This window comes from Phaeoacremonium minimum (genome assembly GCF_000392275.1).
Source record: "Phaeoacremonium minimum UCRPA7 unplaced genomic scaffold PA7_03_scaffold_294, whole genome shotgun sequence".
Lineage (NCBI taxonomy): Eukaryota > Fungi > Ascomycota > Sordariomycetes > Togniniales > Togniniaceae > Phaeoacremonium > Phaeoacremonium minimum.
Window position 1 is genome coordinate 5184 of NW_006921199.1, and position 12373 is coordinate 17556.

A 12373-nucleotide genomic window follows, 5' to 3' on the forward strand; every position below is an offset into this window, starting at 1 on the left:
ATAAATTATTATTATTATTATACTAAAAGATACTAATATATTGTTGATTATATAACTTAACATTTTCTTATATACTATCCTCTAGAACCCTCCTATAATGATTCTCTTAAGTGCTTCATATATACTATATATAGCCCTCTTAGGACACAAGTTATACTGTCTATCAAACATTCAAGAGAATCAAATAACAAATATTTTCGGGTAATTCACGACAGTCTTTTGATGATTCTCACAGTCCTATAGTCTACGCCCTTCCTGCTTACATTACCGGGATGCATGGATTTGGACCACTTTGGGTTATCTGTCGATACTAAGCAATTGTCACAGTACCGTATACATCTTACCCAAGGAATGATTCGTGCAGCACTTTCCGTCCACGAGAGTGCTTTCAAAAATCGTATTGTTGTATAGTGGAGAAGTGGGCTCCATCCTGACTTCATGTCCTTTCCAGGGTCTTTGCAAACCCATTGAGACGTGGATTTACATATCACAAAACATTATGACGCAGAGACTTTCTTTGGAAGTCGAACGATCGACAATGGTCAGAGGTAAGACTTTAGCGCAATTGAAGCATTGACACTCCTAGCTTGTCTAAGAACTTCTTACTGCGTAATTTTTACAATTCGACTCGCCTGATTTGCCGAGAGGTGCTTACCCCAACTGACATCTTGGGTAAGCGAAGCAGATGCCACTCCATTGGAGAACAATTCATCCCAGTAAGAACCGGTCTGTTGGAGTAGGTTAGGTGATGCTTATTCCTGACAGCACCCTTTCAGAATTGCTGTGAACTTACGGCGCGTGCGGCACATCGTGGGGCTCAAGCGTTGAAGACAGCCTATTTGAACAACGCATCCCCTCGTACAAATTAGAAGTCTCAATACCACAGAAACGGTGAGTGCCGTTCTCTTACTTGCAGAGGAAAAGTGTGAAAAGATGGCGTCTGTAGAAGCTGCGATCCTCGTTACAGTGTTCTTTTTGATTGGCTTAAATGTGCGTTGGACTCTCTTACCGAAGCCCATTCCGGGAGTGCCCTATTATGAAGAATCTACGAAGCGAATTTCAGGCGATCTACCACGCGTTGTGGAAGACTTTGAAAGAGACAGGGAGGTATCTATGACAAGATACGAGCATTGCCGCAAGCTTGCCTCGCCAATCATTCAACTCTTTATCAACCCGCTAGGCCGCCCATGGGTCTTCATCGACGACCCCTGCGAAGCCGAAGACATATTGTTGCGGAGAAACAAGGAGTTTGACCGTTCGCATGTTTCCATGGATACAATTGGTTTGATCATGCCCCATTGCACTATTGTCAAGCCGACAGGTCCAGAATGGAAATATCAACGTCGGCTCTGGATGGATGTGATGACGCCAGACTTTCTCCGCCGTGTGGTTGCACCTAAAATTCACCAGTCTGCGATGGAGCTGGTCGAGCTCTGGCAACTTAAGGCAAGAGAAGAAAAGGTCAGGCCAGTGGATGTCACTCATGACTTCGACACAGCGGCTCTAGATGCTATCTGGTCCGCCATTCTGGGGGATGAGCTGGGCGGCATGCGAGACAAGATCAACACCTTGGAAGAGCGAGACTCAGGTTCTCACTCAACCCCGGGTAGAGGTTTGAACATGCTTAAGACTGTGCGACTGCTTGACGAGTCAGTGTTAGCAATGGACAAGGCTTGGTTTCCTGCGCTCAGCAAGTGGATACTCCGTTATCGAGCAGACTTTCGAAAATACAATCAAATCAGAAATGACGAGATTAATCGCCTCATTATGGCTGCTACAGCACGTTTCCAGAAACTCCTGGATGGTACAACTGACGGTTCGGAACACGACACATGTGCGATGGACTTGGTACTAAGAAGAGACATGCTCTCTGCCATCAAATCCGGTGTTCCTATGTTGGATCCAACCAAGAACCCTCAGTTACGGGATGAGCTCATGCTGCTCATGTGGGCTGTGAGTGAACTTATACTTCACTGCTATCATATTATGCAAGACACTGAGCTATTTCTAGGGTCACGACACAACATCGAATACGCTGTCATGGTTCGTCAAGTACATGACGAACAGTCCAGCTGTGCAATCTAAATTGCGCACAAGGCTTCAAGACGCATTTCCCGGGCCGACACTTCCAGATGCGGCAAAGATTATCGAATCGGATATTCCCTACTTAGATGGAGCCATTGAAGAAAGCCTGCGACTTGCCGCCACGACCGGCAGGGTGAACCGTATCACTAAAGTCGACGCAGATATATTGGGACACCGGATTCCCGCCGGAACCGATATTGTTCTGAGTGGTCTCATGACACAAAGGCCTGTTACGATCGACGAAAGGCTCCGGAGCCTCAGTAGCCGAGAAGCGCGAGATAAGAGGAAGTTTGGCAGTGGCATTGATGGTCCTGCTGGTGACGATCTGGCTGCATTTCAGCCTGAACGGTGGCTCACTACATCTGATGAGGGCAAAGAAAGCTTCGATGCCTATGCCTTGCCTCGACTTGCATTTGGTAACGGTCCAAGAGGCTGCTTTGGTATGGAATTGATGATGCATCTCCCCGCTTCTTGAATCAGGCTGACCTGCCTTGATCAGGCAAACGATTAGCCATGCAAGAACTCCGGATCATGATAACTCTGATCGTTCTGAAGTTTGAGTTCCAGCATGTCCCACGTAGCCTCAATAGTATGAGAGGAGTGGAACTCATGTTCCGTAAGCCTGAGCAATGTTACCTGAAGCTGAAGACACTGTAGCAGAGTATTGATGGTCGACATCCTTGAATTCTTTCATCTGATAGGGAACCTAAGGCTAGCTCCACTTGCCTTGGAGTCTATTGATCGGCTTTCCGTCTAGGGAAAGTAGAAGTTATGGGATATGTGCTTGGCCTATGTGCCATCACTGGAAAAATATAGCTTGGCCAATACTCTCGAGTGTCTAGCGATAGTAGATGAGGCTTATTCAAGCAGGGGTCATACTACTTTCCCCACATCCGACGTCTGTAACTCCATCGGATGGTGAACTGTGAATGTTAAAGGGACCGCGATACCGTGCATCTTCATCGCATGTGTGACGGGTGTGAGTATTGGCCTTGCAGTTGACCCTTCTCTTTGACCAAGTTTGTATTCGTTGATAGTCATAACCTCTGAATACCTTAGCTATGAAGTCTGTACAATGCGTCTGGGTAACGTTGCAACATCTGTGCAGGGCTGATGAGGTTACATAGAGTTTTAGATCAGGAGCTATCTAGCCACAATAGAAGCAACCACCGACGCCATTCATGTACTCTATTTTACTTCCCTGACGCTATCTTGAGTGTGGCGGTTCATCCCGCCGAACACCCATGCTATGAACCTAGACGTTGCGGAGGTCATTAGTCAGGAGCCAGCGTGACTTATACAACTCACCAGAGCTTTAGGTAGGGAGTTACTTGCTCCTTTGCCTGACCCGTCCTCCGAGCCTAGCTTGAGCAAGCATCCTCCATGTGTGGTGCGGAGGCTTCACTGTGGAGGGTTACAGTGAGAGCTCTCTATCCCCTTGATGGATGCTCACCTGGCCCGACGTGGGGTTCCATCGCTCACTGTCAGTTCGAATTGCAGGGTGATAAGGTGGAAATTGGAGAGAATTCAATGTCTCGGGCGCGCGCCAAGGAGCATTCGTGCCCCTCACTCACTTCGGCGCTTCTTTGAAAGGAGTTCTTAGTATTGCCTAGTTGTCATGAGAGGTCAAGCGTTGAGATGCCAATGACCTTCCTCTTTGGGAAGTCGTGCGTGCGTCTCTTGAATCCCTGCAGGTTTATCGGTAATGAGCTGCCGCCCATCACAAGCCCCTGACACTGCCGACTACGGTAATTGGACTGTAAATGCCGTTGTCTATTGGATCGGTCAGTAGCTTAATCTCCTGGTGTATACACTTCAAGTCCCTTTCCGTGCTAGGCCAAGGCTGTAGATGGTTCCTGCAGCTGGCATTCTGTCTTAATTACCCCAATTCAAAGAATCAGATGCAACTCAATTATGGATAGGGTTGCCTCGACACTGCAGACACCATCCATAGCCCGCCGTCAGCTCCTTAACCACTGCAGTCATGCCACCAGCGCGCACACACACAGTTGCTCTCGTGCTAATGTCAGGCTATCACACTCCCAGTAAAGCTCACAATGGAAGCTAGCGATTATGAGATTGGAGCCCAAGCGCGGCGCTGGAGCTTCTCCGGCTGAGCAAGGTATTCAAAGACAATTGTCAAGAACAAATGTGGCAACGTTGCCAGTCCCCGGCTCGCCGGATGGAGATCTGCCTAGCAGGGGGAGGGCGGCAATGGAGTGCTTTCGCAACCAACGTTGATCTGGTTCGAGAAGCTTTGACTTTGAGAAGCTGGTTGCCGGTTTTGGATACTACCATCCAGCATGGCAAGCTCTCACAAGGGGTCTTCCACGATACATATATAAAGACTATCGATCTGCTGAATGCTGGCCGGGCAACCAAGACAACTGCAGAGCTCGGCAGGATCAACCGATAATATAGCCTTTCTATATTTGTATATACTTCTATTCTGTTTACCAACATGCGTTTCGTGCAGATTGGCTCGGTATTGGCTGCGTTGCTGTCCGCAGTGACTTTGGTAACGACAACTCCAGTTACTCAAGTCGAAAAGAGGGCTAGCGGATACCAGAACTCGGTGTACTACACCAATTGGTATGTGCAATCAATAAAATACAAAATGCTTTCGATGTTTACTAACGCATACTGTTAGGGCAATCTATGGTCGAAACTACCAACCACAGCAATTGCCCGCATCTCAGCTCAGCATTGTTCTCTATGCATTTGCTAATCTTCAGAGCTCTGGTCAAGTGTATGCCACATGGTCATAAATTCTTTCATTGAGAAAAGTAGTATTGATGACAGATAGTTATTCTTCGGACACATGGTCAGATCTTGAAAAGCATTATGACACCGACTGTAAGTCATGCCATCTCTTCTAACAGGGGTTCGCGAGAATGGCGCTAACAACACGTAAGCCTGGAACGATGTCGGAACAAACGCATATGGCTGTGTTAAGCAACTGTTTTTACTCAAGAAGGCCAATCGTAAGATGAAGGTTATGCTTAGTATAGGTGGTTGGACTTACTCTACCAACTTCCCTGCTGCCGCCAGCACGGCGACAAGCCGGGCACTCTTCGCTTCCAGCGCTGTCACGCTGGTGAAGGACTGGGGATTCGACGGTATTGACATTGATTGGGAGTATCCCGCTGATGCCACCCAAGCTCAAAACTTCGTTCTTCTTCTTCAGGAGGTCCGCTCGCAGCTTGATGCATATGCGGCTCAATATGCCCCTGGATACCACTTCCTCCTAACCATTGCGTCGCCCGCTGGCCCGACTAACTACAACATCATGAAGCTTGGGATAATGGCAGGCATCATTGACTACTTCAATCTGATGGCTTATGACTATGCTGGCTCGTGGGACACCACAAGCGGACATCAGGCCAACCTTTACAACAACCCCAGCAACCCGACCGCCACCAAGTTCAACACGGATGATGCTGTCAAGGCTTACATTGCCGCTGGTGTGCCATCGAGCAAGATTGTTCTCGGCATGCCAATTTACGGCCGATCATTCGAGAACACCGCAGGCATCGGTCAGTCCTACTCCGGCATTGGTAGCGGCTCGTGGGAGAACGGTGTCTGGGACTACAAGGCCCTGCCCAAGTCCGGCGCCACAGTCTACACTGATAGCGTTGCCGGCGCCACCTACAGCTACGACAGCAGCGCCAAGGAGCTGATCTCGTATGATACCCCGGCTATGGTCCAGACCAAGGTGTCCTACCTGAAGTCCAAGGGACTCGGCGGGAGCATGTTCTGGGAGGCCTCGGGCGACAAGACCGATAGCAGCAGTCTAATGCTTACGAGCTTCAACTCGTTGGGAGGAGCCAGTGCGCTGGACTCTACTCAGAATCTGCTCAGCTACCCCAACAGCAAGTATGATAACATCAAAGCTGGCGTGCCTAGCTAAACAAATACTCTCAAAAATGACAAGGTAGCGCGGCAAATACGACGTCAGAGGCTGTCAAACTCTAGCGCATTCCGCATTTGCGTTGATCTTTCAGGACCCCTGGGTCGCATTTTTGGATAGACCGTTGACCTGCCACTCATCTGATTTCTTCCCAACTTAGGCATCACATTGTATATAGCCTTTTATCAGTAAATATTTCGTTGTTTCAGACGTATATATATTCTACATTTCAACATCGCTCTATGATCTTCCGGGTGTACCCAAACCATAAGCCCCTTCTAGTCATAATAAATAGATCACAAGCAACTCTAACCCGTTACCACATGTGTACATTAGCTACGACGTATCCCTTTTGTCCGTAATGAATTCGACTAAAGGCGGTCTGAATACGCTTATTATGCATATACTGAGTTTTCCTACATCAACGTCGCTATATATTCGGGGAGAGGAGATCATATTTCACACATCTCTCAACCTATTTGCATAGAGTTAGCCAATTGAACAAGCAACCCGGGAATTAAGGGATACTCACGCTTTCAACACTGGCCTGCAAAAATCGTCGTCCTTCCAGGCCCATCCACACCACAATCATGCTGAAGTCACCCTGCTTGGCCAGCTCCGCACCGCTCTGCGCACTCAGCTGGCGCAGTATAGGCAAGCTGCTGCTCAGGAGATCCATCTCCGGGTTGAGGTTCCTCCCTATGCCCTCCAACAGCAGAATGCTAATGACGACGTTCACAAAGTCGCCCTCGAGGCGTACGTGATGACCTCGTACCATGGCCAAGACCTGCTGGAGGATATCTCCGATCTTGACGTTGCCCAGCGCTAGGGTCCGGCTCTTGACGCTTAAGACTAGATGCTGCATCTTGAGGGCAAATACTTCCTCGTCGATGACGGCGTCGGGTTGACGGCATCGTTCACACATCAAGTGCCCGGCCTTGTATCCGTCGAACTCTGCTACGGCGCGGAAGAGATCGAGGAAATTGCGGCGATTGGTAGCATTGAGCTCCGTCACGAGACCAGTATCGATGAAGATCAACTGGGGCCGGAAGCCCTCGCGATCAATCTTGGCAAGCTCCGCTTCCCAGGCTGCAGTGTCTTTGCGATGGCGAAACGGACGGAGTCGTGAAAGAACCTCCTCAGTCACGTCAGGTTGGTTTTCAAGCGCAGCTGCCGTGCTGTCATTCCGGTGTAGGCGGAGGCTGAAATTTGGCGTGTCGGCCTGATAGAAGCGCACCATGATGTTTCCTGGATGGAGATCTGCATGGATGAAGTTATCTAGCAGGAGCATGCGTAGAAAGGCGTCGAGGCCCTCCGAGGCTATATCTTGTTGGAATACGCCGCCGCCATTCTCCATGAAGTCAGAAAGTGGGATGCCCTGCGCGAACTCTTCTACCAATACACTGCGCGTTGTGAACTCGGTGTACGGATAGGGGAACCAAGCCGTGGTACGGTCCTTGAAATTCTTTCGGAAGATGGTCAAGTTTGCAGCCTCTATGCGCAGATCCAATTGTAACTTCATCATCTCGCCGAACTGTCCAACCTCGTCAGGAAGCGACAGCCACTCAATGGTAGGAATGAAATTGAGCAAGGACGCGAAAAAGCCCATGATCCGCAGATCTCGCCGTACGATGCGCTCGACGCCAGGATGGAGGACCTTGATGGCCACATATGAAGAAGGCACGCGTTTGGGTGTGCTCTTGAGTACAGATCCCACATTCTTGCGCACATTTTGGCGAAGATCCAGCTGCGTCTCGCCCAAGTCGTTGTCGCCGGGGGCGGCCAGGTCGGGCTTGAGCTTGGCCTTGTATACCTGAGCAATGGCGCCTACGCCGAGAGGTTTCTCGTGGAACTCATCGAAGATGTCGTCAAAATTCCGGCCATCAAAGGCAGCCTGGACTATGCGTTTCGTTGCGTGGAGGGAGTGGGCTGGAGCGTTCGCATGTAGCTTGGACATTATGTCGCATAGTTCTGTAGGGAAAATATCAGACCTTGAGGCGGCCCATTGACCGAGCTGAGAATGACCGCGAGATTAGCTTGACGGTGTTCAGAATTGTGTCATGCGATACCAAGCCATCACCGCAACAGCACCTACCTTGATAAATGCAGGACCTGCCCACTCCATGGCCTTGACGAGGAAGCCAAACCACCACAGCGTACCCGAAGTCTCATTGCCGCGGTCGGGTTGGCGACGGCCAAACCACATGACAGGCACGGTTATAATGACGGGGATGAAGATGGCGGCGAGATGCAGGAAGCGGAAGCCGGTACAGATGGGCTCCCAGATGAACAAGTCAACGAAGAGGACGATGCGGTGGCGTAGGCGTGAGAAGCCGTGGTCATCGTCATCAACCTTCTTTGCAATCTCAGCTCGGGATACCTCAAGCATGCGAGACTCGGCGGTCTTGTCATCGTCGCCGTCACCTTTCTCGGAGAGAGTTACGAAGGCAGCGGTGCCGAGTGCAGCGCCATTGGCAGCGGCGAAAAGGGTTGTCGCGCCAATCCTCCGTCGTCCGGAGCGCCATGCTGTTGAAGGGGGCCGCGTTCGCTTCGGAGTGTGGAAAGCAGCTTGTGTCAGGAGTCTGCGGAGAGATGCCGGTTTGGGTTGGGAGGTGCGGGCACAAGCGTTGATGCTGAGGCCGAGGTTGACACCAACGCGCGTGAAGGAGCGGAGTAGTGGAGAAGAACAGGAGTAGGCGGAGGAGGACAAGAACAAGAGGGCAGGCCTCATCTCGTCGTCGTCGTCGGTAGTATTAGTAGTAGGGAGGAGAGCGAAGGTGGGATGTTGGTCGGCAAGGGTCAAGACGCGGCGACCGAAGGCATGGAATGGATGCGGGAACCGGCGATCGGACTCGGGCTGCTCTCGGGCACGGCGGATGCTGGTTACCTGGCTGGTGGCATTTGCATCGTGTTAATTAGCATTGGCTCTTGGCTTCAATCTGCATCTTTGGTCTCAATTTGTCGTCGAAGCCGTCGTAGCTTGAAGGTTGGCGGGCAGTGGGCGGCGGTGTTGTTGTGACCGTGTCGCAAATGGATGTCAATATGAATGACATGTGGGATGTCTCTCAGGCCGCTGTGACGTAGATGATTGACCCAGAGCTAAGGTACAGTGCCCACCCAGCGAGGTAGGTAGGCAGGTACCCACCTAGGCCACTCACTCAACCTAAGCTCTCAGTTTCATCAACTCTGCTTGCATTCATCATAACAACACCTTTGTACATAGTATTACCCATCAAAAACAGAGCGAAAATACTCACACAATTGAGTAATGGAAGTATATCGACTGAAATATTCCACATGCGCTCAAATAAAAGCCGCAATTGAATCGAGAAGTTGGATTCATAGCGCAACATACACTCAGACCTCAGTTGATGGATACTGTGCATTGAAGACTTTGGATTTGATATAACTTTTCAAGTTGATTGATTCTTAACGCCCAAGGACTATTCAGCCTCATTCCCTAGAGAACAAATAACGAAACATTCCCCCCATTGCTTTCCTCCGGAACCATATCTCATGACATGCATCAATCGTTTCAGTATACCGACACGTATGGGCCACTTCACATGCTGCTTTAACTGAGCAATCCGCCACCCTCGTTGTTCTTCTCATCCATACAGATACACATGGCTGCCATCAGAGCCATATCCACGCCAGGTGCAACCTCCACAGCATAGGTCTGCTGCCCGAAGAAGATGTCGCGACCGCTAAGCAGCTTGCGATCGATGCGTCCCACGGTGTGCCCTGTGGACTCGTCGGTGATGTCGGCCGCGGTGTCAAACCAGTTGCCCTTCATCTTGAGGGTATGTGCCTTGCCCTGTTTGTCAGTAAAGGTGGCCTTGGCACTTGAGCCCAGAACTAAACGGCATAGTTAGCAAAAATGTGTCAAAAAGGCAAATGCAGAGGACAGGGAACCCACGTTTGAAACCGCTCTTGACTTCGAAGAACTTGTTGCCCTTGGGATCCTCACAGGCATATGTCGAGTGGATGTGAAAGTGCTCCTTGACAATGTCAAACAGGTGGTTGTTGGCCATGTCGTACACGGACTTGCGATCGGAGATGGACATGACCTTGCCCTGGACACGGAAGATGGGCTGCCCGTTCATGAGCTTGATCTCGAAGCTGTCCCCCGACAGAGACATGACCTTCTCGCGCAGCACCAGCACCTCGGGATTGGGTCCTCGCACGCAGTAGTCGGTGAAGATACCGATCTGGGGCACTGGAGCCATATGAGGAATTTGGCCAGCCATGATGAGGTGAGTCTGTTGCTTTGTGTAAGGTTTTCCAGTTACAAGCAGAATCGCTGCTGGTTAGCCGCGCCGCGGTCTAAGTTACTTCACTAAGAGGATAGAGGGTATAAGTAGGTGGCCCTTTGAAACGTTGTGCAGTAGGAGTCAGTAGGAAAGTTGACAATTTGACAGAGTCAAGTTCTTGAAGCCTCAATAAGAATACTATAGTTGTAGGCTTGGATTGGCTGCCTCCTTGCTGATATTCAATCACGAGAGGCGTCAAGGTTACAGCTAGACGAGCACTGAGGGGACGGGTTGGGCTATCTTGAAAGCCAGCTCTTTAGCACGAGCTGCTAGTGACGCCATTCCGTGGCTGTGCACTGGCTGTTCCTGCATCGAATTGGTCGACTTGGGTGTCCCGTTGGAAGGGGCTGAGTGCGGCTGAGGCATTCCCGCGTTACCACAGGAGGCCAAGATCGCTGAGACAAGCCGTTTAAGGGTCTTCATGCGCTACAGCTACAAAGTGATTGAGCCCAGCAACAGGGCAATCGCATTTGATCCTCATCAGTCACCAGCCTTTGTACAGACACATAGCCGAGGAGCCGCGATAGAAACCATAGCTTCTAATTCTTGTATACCCAACTTTCCAAGTAGAGAAACTAAATAGTTTGGTAAATATTCCTAGACGATGCAATGGCCGCCTATTGCAACAGCAGGGGGTTTGTCTAATTTCTTACAAGCTACGCCGTGAGATAGCAGCGGTGTGAAGAAGACATGCGCCTCTTAGTAAGAAGCCTCGTCGCTGACTATTTCTTACCTATAGATAGGATAATGCTACCCGCAACTTTGGTACTGCAACATACTATAATGAGGACTATGAATGGGAAGCCAGCTGGCAGGACTCGATGTTTGGTGCCAATTACAAGCGCCTATCCGAAATCAAGAACACCTGGGATCCTGAAGGAGTTTTTAGTTGCCGAAACTGTGTAGGTGCGGAGAACGGGTACTGAGTTAAAATAATTGTCGCCTATCAGGCTATCACGCAAAGAAATCCGATCTGCTTCTAAAATTCTCGAGTTCCAAAGAGACGAGCTGATTCTACGCTGACACTGCCGACTTCCGCTGCCTTAGCATTGGGACTGCAGTATTAGGATTGGCACCTCCGATGGCGCTCAAGTCCGCCTCTCGGAAACCATTCGCGTTGTACAGTGGCACGCTTGACCTTCCTCCATCAAGATACGACTCTAGATCCAAATCATCGGCAACTTGAGCAGCCCGCTTTAGAAGCTGGGTGGCAAAGCCTTGTCTTCTAAAGTCCTTATGGGTCATCAAACCTTCGATAACTAGTCACGAGTTCAGGGTCTATCACAAGAGAGCATTACGGAATGGCATGACTCACATATATGACGATTAGACTTCATAACATATTCGTGTTGATGAGCCATTCTGTTGAAGAAGCCTGCAATCAATTCATCGCTCATTTCTGAGAATTTGTCGTACGCAGGGTACCGTTCTCGCCATATCTCCTGATCCATCGCCTTGCCTTGTGGCACTGTCCAGAGTAACATCGCCGAAACCACCCTGCCTATGATAAATCGTCACTGGTTTGACCTCGAAATGGCATAGACTGAGTACCAACCTCGGTCGTTCTTGACGACTAGGACCTGGCTCTCCGCCTTGCCCTCGCCTTGTTCGCCCTTTACTGTTGCTTCCCACATTTCCGTCAACCACCTCAATCCTCCCGGCGAATGCGGGAAGGCCTTAACAAGAAAAGCATTATTCATTGAGTTGCACCAAACATCGACAAGATCCGGAATGTCGGCAAAGCTTGCAACCTCAGCGCTTAGTGCCATCATCAAGCAAGATATCGGGACGTTTGCCTGCCAATCCTTTCTCGAATACAGAGACGCAACCTATCGATAAAGAAGATTTATGTATTGTAAACACAGGCTTTCGTCAATTTAGAGACCGAAATTGGAATTAGTGCCTCGGATCTGCGTACTGCAAGCCAAATCAAGCACAAAGAGTTTAGTTGACATGACTAAGAAGCATCCTTTAATGTTGACAATGCTCTCAATTAGTGACAGATACAGAACCCAGCTCAGAAGTGCTACACCTCTGCTGGGATAATATTTGTTAATTCTGAGTG

General features: G+C 49.8%; 3 protein-coding genes across 3 annotated transcripts; 1 reads left to right on the forward strand and 2 right to left on the reverse strand.

Annotated features, from left to right (window-relative positions):
• Window positions 1-4880: 4880 nt before the first annotated feature.
• Window positions 4881-5995, forward strand: UCRPA7_3923 (putative glycoside hydrolase family 18 protein; the record flags this gene model as incomplete). The annotated part of the gene is made up of 2 exons (XM_007916480.1): window positions 4881-4941; window positions 5001-5995. 2 exons carry the CDS (start codon window positions 4881-4883, stop codon window positions 5993-5995), a joined length of 1056 nt encoding a protein of 351 aa, XP_007914671.1.
• Window positions 5996-6512: 517 nt separating this feature from the next.
• On the reverse strand, window positions 6513-8726 carry UCRPA7_3924 (putative abc1 family protein; the record flags this gene model as incomplete). Its single annotated transcript, XM_007916479.1, has 2 exons — window positions 6513-8009; window positions 8091-8726. 2 exons carry the CDS (start codon window positions 8724-8726, stop codon window positions 6513-6515), a joined length of 2133 nt encoding a protein of 710 aa, XP_007914670.1.
• Window positions 8727-9569: 843 nt separating this feature from the next.
• UCRPA7_3925 (putative duf567 domain protein) lies at window positions 9570-10245 on the reverse strand (the record flags this gene model as incomplete). The annotated part of the gene is made up of 2 exons (XM_007916481.1): window positions 9570-9853; window positions 9915-10245. The coding sequence occupies 2 exons, from the start codon at window positions 10243-10245 to the stop codon at window positions 9570-9572; spliced, it is 615 nt and encodes a 204-aa protein (XP_007914672.1).
• Window positions 10246-12373: the final 2128 nt, after the last annotated feature.